At 43.6% G+C, this 22252-nt stretch overlaps 1 protein-coding gene across 1 annotated transcript in view; it reads right to left on the bottom strand.

Moving 5' to 3' along the window:
• The window catches only part of LOC139996857 (uncharacterized), a 96041-nt gene that overhangs the window by 39392 nt on the left and 34397 nt on the right, over positions 1-22252 (bottom strand). The window contains exons 4-5 of the mRNA XM_072021366.1: positions 17686-17751; positions 1432-1602 (exon numbers count right to left, since the gene is read on the bottom strand). Of these exons, the coding sequence (XP_071877467.1) occupies positions 1432-1602; positions 17686-17751 (237 nt within the window). The remainder of the gene's footprint in view (positions 1-1431; positions 1603-17685; positions 17752-22252) is intronic.

The following is a 22252-nucleotide window of genomic DNA, read 5'->3' as shown; positions in this document are numbered from 1 at the left end:
CTGTTTCGCGACTTTATTCTCGTACTGGGGTCCAGACTTTGGACCAACGGATTGCCAGGGCTTTCTGCGAGTTAGCAATTCTGGTTCGTCGATCAAGGTTTCGTTGATCGGCTCCGAAGTTAGTATGCAATTGGTGAAGTAACAATCGACATTATCGAGATCGTGAAATTTTGCGGGTACATGTTGAGGAGGTAAGATTTTATTTTGGAAATTATAGACATACTTGAGTCAAGTTAAGCTTGTGACGCGTCAATATTGTTTGTAATTCGCTAAATTTGACTAATTTGTAAATATATACCTGAAGATGGTCTATACGAATCATGGCAAGTGATTCTCTAATAGTATGACTAACGCGTAGCGGTTAAGCCATAATTTCTCCCAATAAATAGACAAGTTTATCATCAGTCATACGACTTGAACCATGGAATCTTATCCATGAACAAGGTACCTATACATTTATTCCATAGATTTCAAAAGATAAGAAGAAAATAAAGTCGAAACAGCAGACGCGAAAGAAGATAATTAGTGGCAAACTTTAATTCAGCTTCGACGTAACTATCTATCTATTCGACGGTTGATTCGTGAAGTTCCAGGGGCATGACCGCGCGTGCACGTGGAACAGGATGGCGTGTGCGGTGCGTGCGTGAAAAGGAGTAAAATAACGCTGAACATGCGCGCACCATCGGCCGATCGTAAAAGCAGAGGGACCGGAACGAACTGTACGCGTTGATAGTTCCTACACATACGGTTTTCTTTCGGTCGCGTTTAATGAAATTGCCTTTTCGTGGCGGGAATTCCGGGGCCCTAATGAAGATCATACGGCTAACTTCGCTGAAATATAGCCGCTGATAGCCGATGATAAAACAAAGCCCCGCTGGATCGCATTAAATCCATCCTAGGACGGGGATGGATGAAGAAAAGACGCCACGACATCGACGACGCGGACGTGTCCGACCGTTAATCTTCGGATTACGACGACCGCCTTCTAGAAACGTGACATGGGATTTCTTCTTCTTAACGCTGCGCTGTCGCGGGAAAAACGAATCGCTCGAAGCTTCCGGATGCGTACTTTGCCCTCCAAGGAAATAAATCTCGCGTTTCGATGGGATTATGATGCTTACAGGGGTTTCGTTTAGATAGTCGAAGAATTCGACAAAGATTCCAAACTATTTTTCTACGTGCCGTGCGACTCTGCTGTTTTTAAGAAGTTTCATTATTTTCACGACTTTAAGAAGGATAGGATCGGTAATCCCTGGCTCGAGGAGAAAGTAATAGCTCGCGTAATTCGAGTCGTGAAACAGTAAAAACGCGTAATACACGCTTTTAAGAATCTCGAGCAACGGAAGAGAAAAGCGTATCACGTAGATCCCTGTAATTCTCGCGATACGATCGAGAAAGAACAAGGTGAAACGAAATGAGAAATCGACTCACCTTCCGGCTGAAACGACAAGGGCGATGAGATGGTTGCGAAGCGACGACGGTGCAGCGTCGTCGAGCGTCGCGACGGTTGCAGGGCCGAGGGAGGGGATGCCGCTGCCCTTTTCCCTTCCAAGGGTTTCCACGGCCCGAGCGGCTAGTCCATGCCGTCTCGTTTTCCAGCTGCTGAAACATCCAATGCACGTTCAAGCGATTCGTAACGTGGCCGCCGGCCAAACACATCGGACAGTGCTGCTCGTTCCTCGGCTTTGCTCGTCCACCAATGCTTCTCTCTCTCTCTCTCTCTCTCTCTTTCTTTCTTTCTCTTTCTCTTTCTCTTTCTCTCTCGTTCGCCGCGCTCCAAAGCAGAAGAACCAGCCTCGAATCGCGTTTCTGTCTCGAATCACGATCCAATCCCGAGAGAAACGCTTCCTTTCATCGTTTAGTTCCTCCCCTTCCCACCGATTATACTCGAACACTCGTGTTCAACTTTTTACACGCGATAACCTACGCGGTCGTCGGGCCGGTAGCGCTTTCCGCGTTGCACTCACTGTAACGTGATCGCGCGTTGCTGTTGCCGCTTCATCTAAAGATTATATAGATCGTACAGATCGTCTATACAGACTGTATACTCGTGAAACGTGCAACTCGCGAAGCAACGACCCATGTCCTCCGACGAATGATCCTTCGCCGAACCAAGCAGGACGAAGCACGAAGCGTTTCGTATGCACACGTGGCGTCGATACGCGATAAGAAAGGCGAACAAGACGAAGAGCCGCGAGACTGGAATCGAGGCGAAGAGCGATGAAAACGCGCGAACCTGACGTTAGCGAATCTGGCGATGCATCGCGTTGGCTGAGTTCCGACTGCGGCTGCCGGCGCGGCGGCGAGTAGCGAAGCGAAGAGATGTTACAGCTCTGTACACGCATTGGCGAACGTAACGGAACGGAAATACACGCGAGGCGAGCCAGGCGAACGAGTTAGCTCGCTGCCAAAGCTTGGCAGGTCTACACTATGCGTGCAGCACAGGCCGGATCGCCGGTAGGTACCGCGGCCAACGGGATCTACTACTATGCTCCAACTGTACCGGCCTTTTCTATCTCCCTTTCTCCTTTATTTTCCTCTCGCTTTCTCTCGCTGGTCGCCGCGTCTCGCGGCGGTCGGATCTCTCGCCAAGCCGACAGAGCACAGGCCGAGAGCGGATTTGTTGCGAGCGACACGTAATAACGACCGCCTCTCTTTGCCTCGCACACGCTAGCGTCGCAAAACCGTAGGATGGAACCCGGTCGAAGCAGGCCAATCAGGCAGCCACCGTATCTACCTGCGGACTGCCTTCTGTGTAGCACCTGCGGCCAACGTGGCCAGGCCTTGTAGGTACTTTGTAAAATGCCGGCGACCGTCGATGACAGATCACCTCGGCCTCCTCTAACCCCTAGCCCATCTCTTTCCCTTCTGGCAATACTATCCGAGCTCTTCGCCTTTCTCCCTCTCTCCCTTTCCCTTTGACTTTCCCGTATAATCTTACTAAAACTTTTAAATCCTATTTACCAACGCTTACGTTATTAACGTTTTTGTTCTCTATGTTAAAGTCAAAGAGAGAATATTTCGATATTCTGATATTAATTGAATATTAATTGCTGCGATTTTCCATAGTCGATCACAATTTTTATTTCGTTCCGTCGGTCACGCTTTTTTCGGTAATTAATTTATAATTGCAATTAAAATTATTCATCTACTTATCTGTATCTGTATCAGCGATACCTGCTGAGCGTTACCAAGAGTTTGTCAACCTTTTACCTAGAGTGACCGAGATGGAGACCGTGTTTGTCAGGGTTTCTCGGAAAGCGACAAACTTCCAATCCACCTCCAACGATCGCGAGGACGGAAGATCTCGAGAATCGAACTAATTGCGAAGGGAAACGAGTGGCCAGTGCGCGAGTCGCAGCGTAGAACGTCGCTTGATTGAGTCACTAGTCGCTTTTATTTCGTTGCCTATTACCCAGCCTGGAGGCCGCAAATGCGAAACAAAGGCTCTCTCGCCATTGATTGAACTCGCTTGTCTCTCGGAAACGTTTAGCGGTCGAAATTGGCGGTGCTTTGGCGCTTTCTCGCCGCGATGCCGGCTCCCAGAGACCGCTCATTATCTCTATCATCATCGTCATCTTCTTCATCGTCACGGGCATCGTAATCATCATCGGTATCGTGGCGAATCGGACCGCGAACGCGCCACCCGTTCTCCGATGCCTCCGCGTCGCTCGTAAAAATATCCGAGGCCGTTTGCGGAACGCTTCGAACGGGCATAAACGGTCCGCAAAGCACATGGAATGTCAGCGTTTATCCTGGATACGTGTATTGTTCTTATTCGCGGCATAATACACGTGCTTTCGTCAGTTACTTAACTCCCACCCCCGAATTCCTAATTTTTTTATATAGCCTTATAGCGGCGGCAAAAGCTGCCCAAACATAGCGATCGATAAGAAACGAGAGTTCTTCTCTCGAATTAAAAAGATTCGTTCTATCCATTCGACGCTCTAATAATTTTTGGACAAGGAGACATTAAATCATCTAACTTTCATCCCCAAATTCATGATTACAAGAATTTTCGTCGATTATTCGTATTTGCATTTGATTGCTTTGGTTTGCATTGAATTTGATCTTTCCCTTTTAGATTATAAAGTAGAATTTCCTTCGTCAGTCTCGCATTCTCCTCCGATATTTGTAAAAGAAGATAACATTGAATTTCGTAAATCGTTCGAAGAAAGTTCGAGGACTCGTTTCTCTCTAACGAAACCATAACGAACGAGGAACACTCCTCGTTCATATCGAGTCTATCAGCCAAACGATAAAAATGTCAAATATATTCGTTGCCCTCCACAGACCAGCGTACAACGTCGAATACTTTAATTAACACGGTTGAAAAGGGAAACGGGGCTCTCTGTGAGAAGGAATTTCGAAAGAATCACTGGCACGGACCGCGTGCGGATTTTAATGTTAATTCCAGCGATTGGCTCGCCCTGGCTGTGTCGAGATTTCAGGTCCAACCCACGATATCTTAATAGGTTCCCTGCTACTCCAGTCGCATGATGGCCGCTCGTTTATTTTCGATCGCCTGCTTCGCTCTCCGACAAGGCTTCTATTCAACGAAATTATTAGCTACGAGGATCTGTTACCGCTATCAAGAAGAAAAGCGAGAACACGATAGCGATAACGTTTTCGTCGAATAACGTTATTATCGAGAAAATTCGTGCTTCAGTCTTTGGAAAACATACAGCGTGAATACTCCGTTCTGCAACAGGAGCGTCGTTATTTTTCAATTCTATGAATTTTCGTGATTCTTCTGGATCGCAGATGTTCGTGCATTGTAAAAATACCTCCTCGTTATGATGTTTAGCGAGCGAAACAAATCACTGATCAGCCGTTATTTCTTCGATCGTATTAACAAAAAGAATAAATTTGCCTAAAGAATAATTTAAATCAGACTATTAAATTTGAATATCCATCTCGTTTGTACTTTTCATATCGATAGCGCGACATCGAGCGATTACAAGAAATCTAATACACGCTGTTTTCTTTCAAGAAATTAAGGTAAAATTCAATTGTTCGCCGTTATAAATAATTCAATACGTTACGAACTTGGTACAATTTAAACTGTGTGCTATTTAAAAACTCTCAGGAACTCGATAAAGATATGTATATGCAAATCGAGTAGACAACCTTCTTTTTTGTCACGTTTAAAAGAAACAAACGGCAGAAAACGATAAAAAAATTGACCGCTTAATTGTGCGCGAGAAGTGGCCTACTCGCTTTCACGTCGATCCGCCGCGTGTTTTATGTTTATTATTTTATAGCAGTGTAATCTGTAGACGGTTAGGCTTAAATAGACGGCCACCGTGTTTAAATAATGACACTTGGCAAGTTTGTAAAGTCACGATTTATCGTTGATCGTCGTTCGTCAAAGCAACCGTTCAAATACAAAGTTCGAGGCTATGGATTTGATAAATTTACAACCTTAGGAAGGAAATCATAAAACCACGGTATACCTGGCGAGAATACCGGGCATGTACCCAAGAAACTCATCGCTAATCTCTTCGTATACCGAAACGACGTTCGTACCTTAGACGTTCCTTGTTAAACGGTAGATTTCTTGAAAATGTGAAACAGCCAAAAGTGTAGGATTAGAATGTAACTGGACGAAATATATTTCAAGGCATAGTAGAAACGTCTACTACGTTTCGAAAACATTTTTACCGTTACGTCGAAATGACAGTGTTTACACGCGCGCAAGACGCTCGAGGCAATTGAAAATGAGCTGAAGATGGACGTTGACGATGCATCAATGGCCATTTAATGGATCAATGGTCAATAGGTGTCAATTCGATGTTACAAGTCACAGAAAAGGTCGGCAGGAGTTTGTTCTTAGCGCGTTACAATATTTATGTTTACCGTCGAGGGTATTCGTCACAATTATCGGCTGTTTAAATTGACGCCGACTGATTCGTGTTCAGTACACGAGGATACACTAGACGGTGTTCGCGACTCGGTCCACTCCTGGCACGCTGTTGCAGACCAGAGAAGCAGGCAGAACATAAGAGCTCATAAATGTGAATTTAAGAGGCGCAATAAAAACACATTGAAATTGAGAGTGAACGAGCTAGAGCACGTGCTTCCACCGTAAGATTCTCTCGTTTCCTGATATTCGAAATGTTTAGGAAACACATCGTCGTCCCCCTTCTTCTCTGCTTGCTTTATGCTCGCTGTATTCTTTAATCAATCGCATCGTCTTCCATTATAAACCTTCGTATCGTTAAAAAATATCGTATAATCGCTGTTGGCTACGAAATGCAAGATTCCAACGACGAGTGAAACGAAAGAATCGCTCTACAACCCCCGCTGGAGGGTCATTCGCACCCTAAGCTCGCTCAATGTCGACCGGGATATTTCGGAAAGCCATAATCCGCATATTCTTGCGTACCGGTCGAAACAGGCCGTTTGAACAGGACCACGATCACCTCGTAAAAACCCGACTAATGCGTTTTCACTTTCGTCGTCTCGAGGTTATGCAAAAAACGTCACAGGGAAAAGCTCAACCCTTACGATTGTTTACCTTTGTCGAAACGATGTTTCGCCTTGGATTTGTCACGATGCGGTTTTTTCTGCGGCCGACCTCGAACGAACACCGCTCTCGGGCCGTTATAAAATGCGTTGCTTATCTAAAATCGACCCTGAACGATCGCTATTGTAGTAACGTCACGAATGATTTATACGTCGCTCTAATTTTCTACTATCTGGCAATTTTGGAGGTAACGTTAACAAGATATCGACGTTTTCCAATACGAATTTTTATCAGATAAAATTTAGAAGAATTAGATATTACGAAATATATCTTGGTGTTTGGTCGAACGCATTTTTCATACAGTTTGTGGATGGATAGATGCGGCGAGTAACGTAGCCTGGTAAGAAAGCGCAAATTCCAGGCAAGCCAGTTGGCAACACTGCTTTCCTCGCAGAGACGCAGTATCGACCGCGGCCCCCAAAGGCTAAAGCATCTCAACCTCCGAGTTTCTCCTTCCTTCTGCTGTCTGAGCAACCTCCAGGATCCTCGACCCCTTCACCCTTTTACGGCCTCGACGGCAAACAAGACGACTGAATTCCATCGAATAATTAAAGCGAATCAAACGCTCATCATTCTGGGACATGCAACATTTTGCCCACAAACCGCTTCATTTGTTTATTTATCGCGATTTTTGCCACCACTTTTAACGGAAATTCCTCTAATAGGTACGTTTCGGTAAATACAATAAAAATATTCGCTTACTTTCTTATCGTACGTTTACAGCCAACGATTTTTAAATTCTTTATTACATATTCTAAAAGAATCCACATTTTCTAGCGCTTTCATCGCCGTTTCCAGAGTTTCAACGTAGCGTTTAATTGTGTCGAGACAACGAACGGCACGTCGCATCCTAAATTACGCGTTATTCGCAGGGAAAGCGTTAAACACCTTCACGACGATGTAATCCGTGACAACTTGTAAAGTAGATAAGACGCGTGCACAGGTGTTCACGAATATTCGACATGCACGGATACACCCGTGCACGAAACCGTTGTACGAACGACACTCGTGCACACGTACGTAAGTACGCAACGAGAAGACTCTACGACCAGTTTATGGTCTCTCAACGTTATATCGTCTGTGTATATCTCTGACAATTCGTCGCTAATGCTTTCGCCATTAGTTCCGATTGCATGGCGTGCCTGCCGTGCCGCGGACACGCTTAACCGCCAGAAATTATGCGGACGATTCACCGGGTCGGATCAGTTGCTTGTTAACAACCACAGAACTTTCGTTAGATGCTTCGTCCGACAACGAATTCACGAACCGAAGAGGCTCGACCGATCAAAGTCCTTCGATTAAACGGGACGATAATCTTCAGATTCAACGTTCGATTTTACACAGAATAATCATGTTCGTTACATATTGCGAGACACCGTTAATCTTTAATGTAATAACGAGCAAATAAGACAGTATCTGATACTTGGAAGGAAAAGTATCGAAAATAAGAAAATAATTCGAACGACTCTAGTGAAAAAAACTTGATAAAATAATCGTTACGATGCCTCGTACTCTATCCTTATGATAGTACGACGCCTCTGTTTGAAGAGAATGTTTGACGTTAGACGGAAAGATACGTAAAAGAAAAATACGTCCAGATCACGTAAGAAAGTGTTACATTCGCAACTCTGAGCGTCTGGACTTTAATCGCCCATATTTCATATCCTAACAATATATGACAAATTCTTATGGCAGACAAATATCATATTACAACTTGCGAATTTTTTCTCTCGCGTCTTGGGCGAATCAAGTTAGAATGCCACTCATCTCGAGGAGAACATTGAACGCGCGTAGCTGGTACAAAAACCGTGCGATCCGAATCCACGAGAGGGTAATTGATTAGACGAGTCGAGACAGAAGAAAAAGAAGAAGAGGACAGGCGAAAAAAAGGCGAGGTAGAAAGAAAACGGGAGGCAAGGGTGAGCAGAATGCAGGCGTAGGAACCGAGCTATCTAATGGATGCGAATATATCGCTGTAATAAATTTCGCAAAAACCCGAAAGGGGGAAGAGAGGACGAGCAGGGGTTTGCTCGGTCGGCCAGTTTCGCGGCAGAGCGGCCTAAGGGCATGGTTCTTGCGCGAACAAGGAGGAACGACGAAGAAAAGCCGAAGGAAAGCGGTCAAACGAGAGCGTGGCGAGGCGGTCACGTTTCCGTTACGTGCACCAGACGGCCATGTTTCCCCCGGCTCGGCCAATCGGCTGGCTGCTTTCATAGAAGGGCTGAAACAACCCTACGGCCAGTGGAGCTCCACCCCTCGGGAACGTTCCTCCGACGGATCAATAGAGAGCTGCAACCCCCGCTACACCGTCACCCCCCGGAACTCGCCGTCGGAGCAACGCTACAGACTATCCACGTCGTTTCCTAACCGTTTCGAAGGGAAGAAAGCCTGCAAGCTGACTTTAAAATGCGTTCGCTTGGCTGGAGATTGTACCGCTTCGAGGAAACGTTGTTGTTTAAGCACAGCTGCTCGTTTTTTTAGCGCTATTTAACTGCAACTCGCCGCCGAGCCTCCACTCGATAAATGGATACCACCATCGTCGTCCAAGGGATGACCGTAAAGTCGCAGATAAGACGGCGATAGGAATAGATTGAAAGTGGGTTGAAGGGTAACGGTAGAATAACAAATAGCAGAGCAGTGGTTTGTTTAATATTCGTCAGTCTATACGAGCGAGAATAGAGCAGACAACTTGAGAAATGACTTTTCCTTGAAAGATCTTCGAAACGTGCTCTCCCTGCTTTAAAAACGAGAGTATTCTTCCACAAATAGTATCTCACGTCCTCGTTCAAGCCTGCATTTCGATGAATGAAAATATTTATTTTAAGTTCAGAACTGGTGTCGACCGTTCGCAGCTAGAAATTCTCCCCTTAATAAGATCGTATCTATCCAGAGGCGGTTTGTATCTGATGGGAAACGAAGTGGGCGACGTTCGCTTGAAAAATGCATGGCCGTCGTGGCGGGGTGTTGGCGTGTATGTAGCAACGACACCCCATGGTATTTCGAATACACGGCATACGGAATACCAACAACGCCGGTCGCACGTTCCCCCGCGTGGGACCTTTTTGCTTTGAAATGGAATTCCGTCAGCATCCACCACCCTACCTTCGCGCGACCTCGCGCGGGAACATGGCGACCGCTTCCACGAACGCCGCCGCAGAAGCATCAACCGACGACCACGTTGCCTTGCGAGACGTGCTATGTGGAAACGAAGGGGTGTGGAGGGATGGTTAACAGGGCGAAAGGTTGCAAACCGAGGGGAACAGAGGGGAGAACCAAGGTAAGAAACTACGGTGAAACAAGGCAGATCGTCTTAATTTCAAACGGTTCGCGTAATGAAAACTTTCCTCATTAAGGGCCCCCTTAATGTTCGTTCGCCATCTTGCTGCTAAATGTAAGACAAGAGTTTGGGAGTTTCTTGAACGCGTGAGCTTCACTCGGAATAGAGAATTTAGTTGGCGATTGGATCGCACTGCTGTCAGAACCGTGAATATTCAGTTACGTAGTTCGAAACCGACAGATTCCGAGCTATATTTATTTAAAGTTTCCATGAACTTTGTACCGATGAAAGAGTCTGAAAATTAGAAATGTCTACGATATGTAACTAAGTTCGCTGTCGAAGTAAGGAAGAATCGATAGATAGGACGAAGCAAGAAGAAACAAGGACGAAGAAACGAGAAGATGCCTGTAACAACGAGCAGCGACCGTGCGTAGGAACCGCTCTTTGATTATCCGCTGCTTGCTATAATAACGAGTTCATAAAGATGTTGAGGCGCATGCGCGTGCAATCGGCCGATCTCTCTTCCTCTCTTTCCCTGGCAGACCGTGTTCTTTCGTGCCTGAACTTGGAGAGCACTCACACGCATCGAAATAATATTCCCCATTTACATACTTATAGGCTCACACAGTCGTGAATCGAAGTAGAACCCTCCTACCGAGAAGCTTACTCTGTCGGTTTACTCTGCTCTTCCATTCCCTCGTCTCTTTTCGTTTTCACCAGCGTGTTCTGCCCCTAGATCTCTTTCTCTCTCCCCTGCACCACCATTTTTTCTTCTTTCTCCCTCTCGGAATCCCCTCCAGATTCTACTCTCGAACCGTATTCTCCCTTGCTCGTGGTAAACGAGTCGAACGCCTCGTCTGCCTCTTCCCTCTCGATCCTCTCGATCTTCCATCCTCGCTTCTTTCGGTCGAGCAAGCTCTTTTCTCGGTCTTATTTCGTCTTTAATCTCTATCATACGTTTATGAGGCCGCATAACCACGAATCGAAAAAGAATCCTTCGGACGAGCAAAACCATCGCGCGATATTCTTCTCCGTTCTTCTTCCTGTTCATTTCCTTCGCCTTCTTTTTCTCCCTGCTTCCAAGTCTTCCCTCGTCCTTGGTGGTTTCAACTGTCTCAATCTCACCGGTGCGCTTATTCCCTCCTCTCCAATCTTTAGCAACGTTTCATTACACTTTGTTAACTCTCGCCTTCCTTCCTCCGACTCGTCTTTCCTCGCAACTTCTCATCGTATCCTCCTTTACTTTTGGAAGCTATCCTTTCCGCTCGAGCTGCGAGCTACCTCCGTGGTGGATAGACGCCGCACAAGTCGAGACATCTTATTTGAAACAATGTTCCTCACTCGCCCGTAAATCCTCATTTCAAATCCCGAAACTCATATAAAATCTCGCTGCGCCAGGTCCGAACCCTTTCTGTTAGTCGTTCCTCCTCGACCCTCGCCATGACCTTCGTCCGATTCCACGGCTCTCTCCGAGCCAGCATCGTCCATTTCGCTTCGTTTCTCCTTTGATATATCGTTTTTGTGAAACGTGGCCACGCTGTATCTACTTTGCGCACGACTCCTTCGCTCTCTTGAAGAGAACTATGCTCCACCTTTTTCTCCAAGCGACGAGCGTATCGCAAAGAACAAGTAGAAAGATTCGGAACGATGACAGAATGGAATTGCCGTGAGCAATGGAATAAATGTGGCAAGAAAAAGTTCAAGAGACGACGGTGGATGAGAGGACTTAATCTCGTTTAATGGCAAGTTCGCTGGTAATAGGTACGATGGAAAAACATCCGCAAAATGTATCGTAAAACGATGTTATTCATGCAGAGGACGATACGAAGGAAGATCGAATCACGACGAGGGTTGAGATTTATAGAATAAACGACCAGTCAGAGAACCACTTAGGCTAAGTATAATATGGTGGTCTGAATAGAACACAGGATGGTGGAATGTGCAGTTAGAAAGACACCATTAATCAACGATAAACGAGCCGAAGACTATAAACATTAAGTAAAATAAATCCTTCGATTAAATTCCGCTCATAACGTCAAACCGTTTAATAAAAAGAATCGTTTGAAGTAACAAAACGAAACGAGCAACGGACATAAAGTGTGACGCTATTTGAAAAAAAAAAAAAAATCACATTTGGGCACGTATTGCGAGTTTCCTTGACACGCTGGTCTCCTTGTTTTATTGAGATTCCTTTCCATCCGCGAAGAATGTTTCGCTCCAGGTGAACGTTTTACTCGATCGGAGAGAGCCCGCGCCGTTCCGTTACGTCATGAAATCCTTGCTGCGATAAATCAGCTGGGCCGAAACTCTGCGACACGTGAGTCGTAATATTTAAGTTAATGACTCGGTATAATAAAGTTAATGGCTTTATGATAGCCGTCTCGTGGGACAGCGCGAGACCGTGGCGACGACCGTCGCGGAGACACGCTCGAATACCCGCGATGAATGCGCTGTTAGCGTACGTATCGCGCGAGTACGGATAGCGAGCAAACGGAAGAACTTCTAAAGGTGGAACGAAGCTTCGATAACATTAATTCCATTTGCTTCAATTCAAGCGACTTGAAGTCAAACGATTTGACTGAAATTTCAAAGAATATTCCAATCGTTTCTCAAATATGTAATAGGATGCAGAAAATAAAAATTCAATTCTGAGATCAAATAAAAAGACAATTTTGATAGAATTCGTTCGTACGATCATATTGGATATTAAAATTGTTTATCGCGTTTTTCCCCCTATAGTCTTCGTATAACATATTCTAAATAATAACAGAGCAGATGAAACAAATCTCTGCTTAGATTTCATTTTTTTCAATTATGATCATAAAACTATGAATTCGTATAAACGCATTCGCAGTCTATTAATAAGAAATTCCACCTTAAGAGCAAGCATCGAGAGCTCGCACGTTCCAGACTACTTCCAACGACATTATATAGATATATCCTTTTCTCACGCGGCGACAACGCACCTCGAGTTTCGTCTTTATCGCCTTATAAAACGAACGTCTCTCGCACGCGCACGCGACCGTAAATAACGGTTGGCGATTCTTGACATTCTCTCTTCTTTTCCTCATGCGTGTACGCACGCGAAAACCTGCAAATCCTGTCCGTGCCATGCCACGTAACTCGGCTCTCCTTCCGATTTCTCTGCTCATGAACCGTGGAAATCTGCGCTGATAACGAGCAAACCTATAAGCTTGAGATGGCAGAATGTTACACGAACTGGACGATAAACGACGCTGTTAATTTTTAATTCACGAATAACGCGTGTGAAATTATGAAAACCAAAGAGAAGATTAAAGAGCGAGATTAATTAGTAGCTGCGTATCACCGTCTTTCGATTCATTATGAATTTCATAAAATGCTTAATACTTAATATTATAAGAGGATATATATGACGACCCGTCAAATATATGTGAAATAAATTAAATAAATTATAAATAAATATAGACAACGTCGCTCGTACAAACGTATTCGCAAAGACAGTGTATAATTGCTCACGGATAACTCGTAGATATTAATCGATAACTCGTACAACTCGTATAATAAACTGCTAATAACTGATTCGCTCGCGATCGCGTTCGTTTATTTATACTGCTCGAGAGAGAGAGAGTCGGAAAATTCGAATTCGTCTTTGTTCGACGGTTACACGTAGCAGCGACACTGTTTATTTTTTCTTACATTATGCGTATCCTAACGATGTTGATACCCCGAGGCAAAACAACAACATTATTCGAATTGTCCTCTGACTCATGTGCCGCTACATAAGAATAGAGAAAAGCTCTGAAATATTTTGCAGCGCTTGTAACAAAGATAACAGGAATACAAGAATTTTCTGTGTTCCACGTCGAATCTTAATATCGCACAGTTTACAAACGCTATATAAGCGTACGAGCCCAGTTACCTTTCTAACCTTCTATTTAAAAAAATACTGAAAACTCGGAGCAGCAGACAAGAAAGAAGGGTTACGGTAGCAGTTCTCCGAAAGCCAGACAATACACGGTATTCCGTCGGCGAGTCGAAAAAAAAAAAAATGTAATTTGCAGCGTACGCGAAACCTGGATTTTATACAATCGCGCGCGCGTTAGCTCGTAAATATCGCAAGGCAGCGGCCAGTGGATTTTTTCTGCTCGGTTTTACGATGCAACGCATGCAACAAATCAGTAGTTTTGCAATCGCATCGCGATCCATCCGAGTCCACGAACCTGGAACCCAGCTTCGGAATAAACATGCAGATTGCGCGAATCTTTCCTTTTTTATTGTTATTAACTTCGCGTTATCTACTCCATCTCGGATGAGTCTGGATAATTGCACCGTCGACAACGATGGATAACGATGCATTTATGGGAAACAATTTCCTTGCGACGCGAGTAACTCGCAGGATTCTTTAAGACGCGCGTGCTTTTGTGACGCGGATAATACGACGATGCGTCATAGCGCCGGAGGGCCTCGGATTAATTTAATGAATCTGGCATCAAGGGAAGAAGATACGACTGGCTATAAATAAACCACGTCAGCTTATCACGATACTTTCCAACTACCACGATGATATTACCACGTACGCGCAGGTTGCGATGATTTAAGGATAAACAAATGTTTATCCATAGCATCGACGTTCTTTTCCTTGTTCGCCAATTCGTACAGTGACCTCGAGTGAGTTTGAGAAATTAGATCAACGGTGGTTACAGAAAGTATTTGCACGTACCTTCGCTTTTTCATTTTCTATCATTTTCGCGGTATCGAATCCTGGTAGTAAAAATATGTACATAACACTAAACGATATAGAATCTAATACGGCTAGCTGTAATTAATCAGGACGTAAATACTATAGTGAATACAGTGGAGTGAAGATACTTTTTGTAGCTAGCCTGTGTATTCTAGTTTGCGAAATATTCCACAAAATATAGTTTCGACTCTTCGTTTCCTCTTTCGATGTGGACGATCGTCGATAAAAAAAAGTACGCGTGGAATAGTTTTCCAAGAATTGTCCCTCGTATAAATTTCATTCAAGTTGGCGTGTGCAACTTCAAATTATTAGACTTTGCTCGATGTGTAATTTACTTTACTTAAACGCAATTTTACGGTCAAGATTTCCACGATAAGAAGTCGAATAACAAATGAGATGAGAGTCGTAAAAAGACTTTAGTCGTACGAGGTCAAGATCACCGTTACCGATTTTTGTTGATCAACAATAATACATAACGTTCTTTTTACCTTGGCAGTCACGTTTTCCATCGCTGGACATCGTCAGCTCGCTCGTTGTATTCTCAAGTCAAGATGTACGATTTGAGAATGTCAGAGGAGTTCGTTCGATCGCATTGTCGCAGATAGAAATCCAAATCCTCAAGTACGAGCAGACACACACGTAGAAGCACGAAATCCCGGCACGCGTGACACAACCTGACGCCGGCGGAGAATATAACGCACTGACTAATACCATATTCCAGCAGCCCTTATTTGAAGCCCTAAACCCTTGAAGGTGTGTCCCTGCAAATTTACGGGTAGGCACATGTGTTCAATTTCGCGGACCTGTTTGTTCCACTCCTTCGGCCTCGGAGGGGAAGAGACTTCCTTCGAATCTGTATAAATGCTTAAAAACGAACTGACTTCCCCTCTGTTTTTTATATTCTTGCCGCAAAAACGCAATCCACCTCTTTTCAGCCAACGATTGGGCAAGTTACTTTTAAGTAACTTCGACTTCAAATTAAATCGTACTTGTGAATATTCATCGCTCGATCGGAGATTCGAAATTATCCGACGCGAACGCGTGACGAAATTTGAAGATTACCTCGCGATGCTGAGAACGTAAACTGAAACCTTCTTGGAAGATGAAAGAACGAAACGAAGAAAGTGAGAGAAGGTTGTGCATGTATTGGACGAATTAACAGTTAGAAGCGGAGGCCGCGTAAATGTCACGGCGTCATGGAAAGAGTCACGTGTGAAAATTCTGCTAATATCTGTCGTTAGTTGCGGCTAGTAAACTTTAATAAACGCGAACCGTCGAGAAACAATAACAGGAACGCCGCGACGGTTTACCGAAACCATGAATATCGCGCATGGGTCGTCGGTTATGTTTAGGAGAGACGCCATCATTTTTGGTTACCAGCTAATAACATAAATTTGGTTTCGTATTAATTAAAAACGATTTATTTTTTTATTATGAGAACACACTCGTATGCTATTCCTTGTGCAAAATCAAGGAAAATATTTAAAAATGACACATTAGTAAAGCGACGTCTTCTCCGCGTCTTGTAGGAGACTTTCTTAAATTCTATTCTGCGCTTGCTAATTAATTAAAAGCCGCGTTAAACTATAAAGTAGATAGGCACGTACTTTATCCTGTTCCCATTGCGCTTATAAGCATTAATGTATCATCAACATAAAATTTTAACGTAATTTTTCCTACAGTTGTTGCTTTAACGTTCCACAGACGACACGTGCAGCGACAGCCGAGCAGTCACTTGTTTTCCCAGGCACACATGCAGAGTTATAACAAGACGCAATATATACAATACTGTTTCTCTGATCACAAGACATTACAAGTGTGTCGGCTTTTTGCCTGTGGCGTCTCTCCCGAATTTATCCTACAAGCATGTCGTCGCATCTGCCTAAACTTGAAACAACATTTATACATTTTTTTACTAAATAAGAATAACGACGGCAAACACGAAAAACCTTCTTATGATTACGAAATGGTGAATTCTTTATCGTTGAAATTTAGAATTTTAATTCAAGTTAGGTTCCTAAGCTGTGGTGTACATTTTTTCAAATGTTCCAACGCTTAATTTCACTTTCGTTTCAACCGAGAAAAGACTTTTAGTGTCGGGCGATTCCTTGAAAGAATTTTCCAACGTTAGAAAAGTACGATTTGGTCGAAAATCGACTCGAAGAAGCTTCGTTGCACGCGAGCTTGCATCTACGTTTCCTAGATTACTATAATCACCAGGAAGCATCGATTTGGACGAGCCTTCTTTGCCTGCATAACTTTCGCCGGATGCATGTTCGAGTAAATTGCGCACGATACGATACTTTCCAAACATTTTGCCGGTTTTACTCGCGAGGTGCAAAATCTAGTTAACCAGTGCACCAGAAAATAGCCTTCGCATTTAATGCGTCGAAGTTACTGCTGTCTAAGACTTCCGAGTGCAACCCATTCATTCTTCCGGAAAATTGTTTCGATCCTCCATCGATATTCCAACAATTTACCACTATAAACATACGCTTGCGATTGTAATTCTTTTCCAATAGCGCGCTAGTTGGACGAGGAAAGCTCGAGCAGTAAATTACGCTCAGCCGGGTTAATCCCGTGCTTCTATTCGCTCTTGGTGAGATTCTAGACCGTCGGAAGAGGCGAAACAGAGGCAGCCTCGAACGCTGTCGTCGCGCGAGCACGCCGCTAGAATTTTACGATACGCGTATTAATCATGTCGGACGACGTAATGCATGAGTCGACCAAGCAGTGCGTTTACGTCGAAACAGATTTACGATGAACAACGTCGACAAATTTGCGTTTAACGAATGACACACAACGAAACGCGCGAACCGTCTGCGATAGATAACAGAATTCGTCATGCATCATCAGCATAATCGAGATTTCGATCAACGTTCGTTTTATAATCGAAGAATACTCGCAATTTATTTCTCGATCGGGAATGGAAAAAGTTAATCGTATAATAGACGTTAATTGGCGATCGTCGATTTGTCAAACGGCGATCTGCTTTGTGCTTCCAAGAGACATGCGTTTTTCACTCGTTAGTGTTAAACCAAGTTCGTTACCAGACACGCGATTCGTATTCGTCTGGTTCCGTTGCAATTAAGTATCCTTCTTCTCTGCCGCTTTGCGCGCACCAGTTATAAATTATTCTTTATTGTACACACTCACCTTTGATGGGCCGTAGGTGAGGCGGTGAACGAACAGCGATAACTCTTCTTCGCCACATGGGGAAACCTGCGCCGCACAAGTGACCAACAATTAGATTTTTCACCACTTTAACGAACATTTTTCTTAATGCCTTATTCAAGGCTATGGTCACAGTGCTTGCAAGTTGCGATAAACCGCGGTTCCGACGAATACGCCGGAACAAGATTCGATGTACAGATTCTTGATATATGCATTTGGGTGTTCGGATTCGAAACGACAGTTGGTCAAAATACGCATCCACTGTAACCATAACCCTATACGTAATTATCAAGCCATAGAACGCTCGCGATACGGATATTTAACAAAAATTCAACGTAGAAATATTCGTAAAAAAGTTCTAAGCTTCGATTCTTCGATAAATTTGTAATTATCCATCGAATCTGGAATTATTCGATCGATCGGGTTATCAAATATAAATTACGCACAGTAGTTGAATATTTTACACCTGACACGATGTAACAGCAGCGACTATAAAATAGCTATTAAAGAATATTAAACGATACTAAGTTTACTACACTTAGATCTGATTAATTAGTATATAAATGCTACAATAAATACGATGGTGTATCACTATATAATACTTTATGTAGTCGCTGTATTTTCTTAACTTTTATACTAATATGTGTCATCGCTATTAATCAAGAATTGTTAAGACAAAGTTGGTCGTGCAAACTGACGAGATTTGCCAGAAAGAGACGGGTCGATAAGAGATTAATGCAACTAACGATACATTGCGCAGCCGCTGTTAACGCGGACATAATGTTTCCTCGATAACGCGACATATTCGCGTTCAGTTAAGCGGGTTTATTAGCGATACCGAGCTAACGGGCGTTACGCGATGAGCGACGACACATCGTAAACCGTGGTTCGGCAAACGTACGCAAACATTTTCACGAGCGGCTGCGATGTAACCGGACAACGTCCAAGTTAACTTCTGCCGTAATGTTATCAACGAGCGGCCGCGCAATGCTGTCTGGCTGCTCGTCGATCGCGACTACGATTACGGCAGACCACGGTCTATTCTGAACCTTGAACTAGAAACAGACGTTCTCGAGCGATAAATCAAGAAAATAACGAAGGCCCTTTGAATCGGAACGAAAATAACCAGCGAATAATTCACCTCCAACTAGTAGAGATTGTTACGTTAAAAAAAAAAAGAAAAATAGCGATCGAGAATTGATTCTAATGGAAGAAATAAACGGGGCACGTTTCGTCCGACCATAAACGACGGATTGTATTTATTTGTACGTGGCTAATCACGGAAAAAACATTAAGTAAATCAATTGCTTAATTTTTTATGCGTTTGAGAAGAGTAAATTACTTTCTTTTTTTTATGTACTTTGAGAACAGTAAGTTGTTATCAGAAAAATTCTCGTAAACTTTATTAAGAAATTACTTTGGACGGAGACAAAAGTAATTTCAAGTCGACGAATTGCCATCCTCGATTTATTTTTACTTGGTGCTGTATATCGATGCTTTGAGGAGAAAGTTGGCATAAAACTAACGAGGCTGAAGTAATATAGTCGTTGTCTTAATTCCCCTTAATCGTGGTTTCTTTAAAATGTTGTTCCAACTCGATCGAGCAGCGCAAGAAATTTTAGATAGCTGGCGTATCGCGTAAAAGTTAAGTGGAGGGATAAAAACTAGTTGAATAATATATTCTAGCTTTCTGAGATAACGATTCCTTGTTTTTCGTTACACGTTAAACATAAAACGACTACCTCGCAGCTGACGACAAGCAGAGATCGTCGATTTAACAAAATGTTTCTATAAGAGGATCAATCGAGAGAACGCGATAATCTCGCAAAATATGCAGCTAATAAAAGTTACCTTCGACCGAGTCGCCATCGCTATGAGCGCACCAAGCATGAAGAAAGTAAAATGGCGTCGCACTTTGTCCGTCGGATAACTTACAGAGATCAAAGACGCAAAACTGTTTGCTTGATTCTTCCGTGGGTCGATTCGCGATCGCGTCAGCTCATCGTGGCGACGAGACGAAAACTGAGCAGACCTCGTTTCTTAGGACACGAAATACGTGCCGGGGCACGAAAGGGGAAAAAAAAAATCAAAGGAGATCGTTACGACACGACCTTGGATCTTTGTTAGTCCCGGTTGATATCCGACGTTTGGAAAAAATTGGAGTATTGACGGAAGAAGACCTTCTACGGAGGAAAAAAAATTGGACGAACATTGGGCCTCGTTTCGATTGTTCGTTTGACCTTCGAACGGGATATTCGGAACGGATTCTGCGTTCAGAGAAATTTTACCGCCGGTACCGAGACGTCCTCTTGTTCGATGCCGACGGAACAACTCGATGGCATTCTTCTTCGAGATCTTTGTCGTACGATGCGCCACGATTATCGGAATATTTATTAACGAAACGGTAAACCGTTAAAATATTATTAATGAAAAATTTGGAAACGATAAAAAGTAGTAGAAGCAACTGAAATTGCCATATTTTTAATCGAAAGTTTGTGTTCCCAAATGATATTAATTTTTAAAAAATACTTCTTTTGTCGTGTGCAAAATTATTCGATTATCCGAAGAACGTAACATCGTGATTAGTTACGATAACAAAGATTCCAATCTATTTCTCCCAATGGAATGTTGCTATGTAAGTTTTCGTTGAACGCAGGAGGCAAATATATTGCGATTAATATTTTCGGAATTATAAAAGACGTAATAAGCATCGCGAAGGATTGATTCTTTAGATGCTACGAAAGAAATGTTTATAAACAGGATTTTGAAATCTTGGTTTCCAGGATGATCATAATGTTACTTTCATTAAAAAGTATATTTCATCAATTTCACGGCCGTTAGATTTTTTACGATTATTCTTTGAAGTTAGACGGAAAATGATGACGTAAACGACGTCGGACGAACAATAAATTTAAAGTGCAATTCGAATATACCTAAATGGACGATCTATCGCGTTGTTCGGAAATAAAGTAAACCGAATTTTTCGAGCATTCTCCAAACAGCAGAATTTAATCTGATTCTTAACAGGTGATCTCGGAAGTAATCGTGTTTCCGCGCGACTTCATCGGTCGAACGTCACTCCGCCGAGACAGTAGGCGGCGCCCGGCGTCTTTTCCTCGATATCGATTCCCCCCTTTCAGTTTACTTTCATTCTGCAACCCCTTTGCCGTTCAGATTAGTCAGAGTTAGGAATCTACCCCGCGGATTCGACGGGGGAGACGAAAGAGGCGTCTCGAACGAAAACATCGTCTAATTTTCCATTTCCTTGTTTGCTTGTCACAGCGACGATGACCATCAACCGGACGTAAAAGGAGCGAAACATTTTGACTAATTATAAGCGAAGCAATTTGCAGGACGATCTCGAAGTTCACCTGAAACCAACCCTGCGAAAGAAATTCGTTTACGCATTGGTTTAACCGCGCCGGACTGTTTCATCAATTCCGTAAAGTCTAGTCAATTCGAGGCTTCGATTTATCGATTAGTCGATTCCGACGAGAAGCTTAATTACCGGAGATCGAGTAATCGCACGAGAATAGATTCTTCGGTAGCAAAGATCCGTTTGTTTGCTCTGTCGAAACCGTAATCTTATATATACACTCAGAAATGCGTAAATGCAATGAACTGTCCTTTTTATTAGTTTTGTCTATAGGTAAGTTCATCTTCGTAGTATCAAACTCTTAGAGCCGTGATTACTGAATGATAAGAAAGTTACTACCTGTGCTCGCATCTAATTAATCGATACAGTGCCCACAGTGCGTGATGCAACGCAGCAACAGAAAGATTAATCCTTAGGAAAATCAAGCGAATCGAAGATAGATTTATTAAAGATCAAAGATAACGCTTAAAGTCCGCTCGTTCGAAAATACAGAAGCCTGGAAACGCAGGCGTGTGATTTAAGAATATCGCGGATGAGAGTTCGAGCCGAGGAGAGATCGAGCCGCGTCTGCAGGTGCGGCGAATTCGCCAAAGAAATGGAAAGAGAAAAAGAAAGGAAGGAACGGGGGAGGAAACTTAAAAAGAAGAGCGACTTGGCATTAAAATTCAGGTAGACGAAAATCGAGAAAGGAGAGGAAGGATCCGGTTGGGAAGAGGGAGGAATGGGAATGGAGGGCTTCGCTGGTAGGAAGGGCGACGCGAAGCGAGGATTTCTTTGGGTAGCTCGTTTACTCGGGGTAGGACGAAAGAGCAAAGAAAAAAGTAATCGGTAGCATGCGAGGCACGCTCAGCAGCCTTCGCAGCGCGTACATTCTCGGCTCGTAATATACGACTTCCGTACGTTGATGGAATATTCGAAAAATCCGAGAGGCCGTCGGTGATAAAAGTATGGAAACACTAGGGACGGGGGTTTTGCTACGTGTGCGGTCGTGAACCGGCGGACAGCCGCGTTCTGCAATCTCGTTTCCGTCAGCATCGACGATCTAACGAATCGTTGAGCGCGAACTTTGGACGCCCTATACTCCGACAAATCCGCCATGAATTTTCTAGAAACTAGCAGCTCTCCTTTATTACCTTCTTTCGCACTTCTGCCGTTCTAACCCGAGATTTTTCC

The sequence above is a fragment of the Bombus fervidus genome, chromosome 19 (assembly GCF_041682495.2).
Source record: "Bombus fervidus isolate BK054 chromosome 19, iyBomFerv1, whole genome shotgun sequence".
NCBI classification, from domain to species: domain Eukaryota; kingdom Metazoa; phylum Arthropoda; class Insecta; order Hymenoptera; family Apidae; genus Bombus; species Bombus fervidus.
Note: the sequence above shows the minus strand (reverse complement) of the source record. Positions and strands in the feature narration are given on the sequence as shown.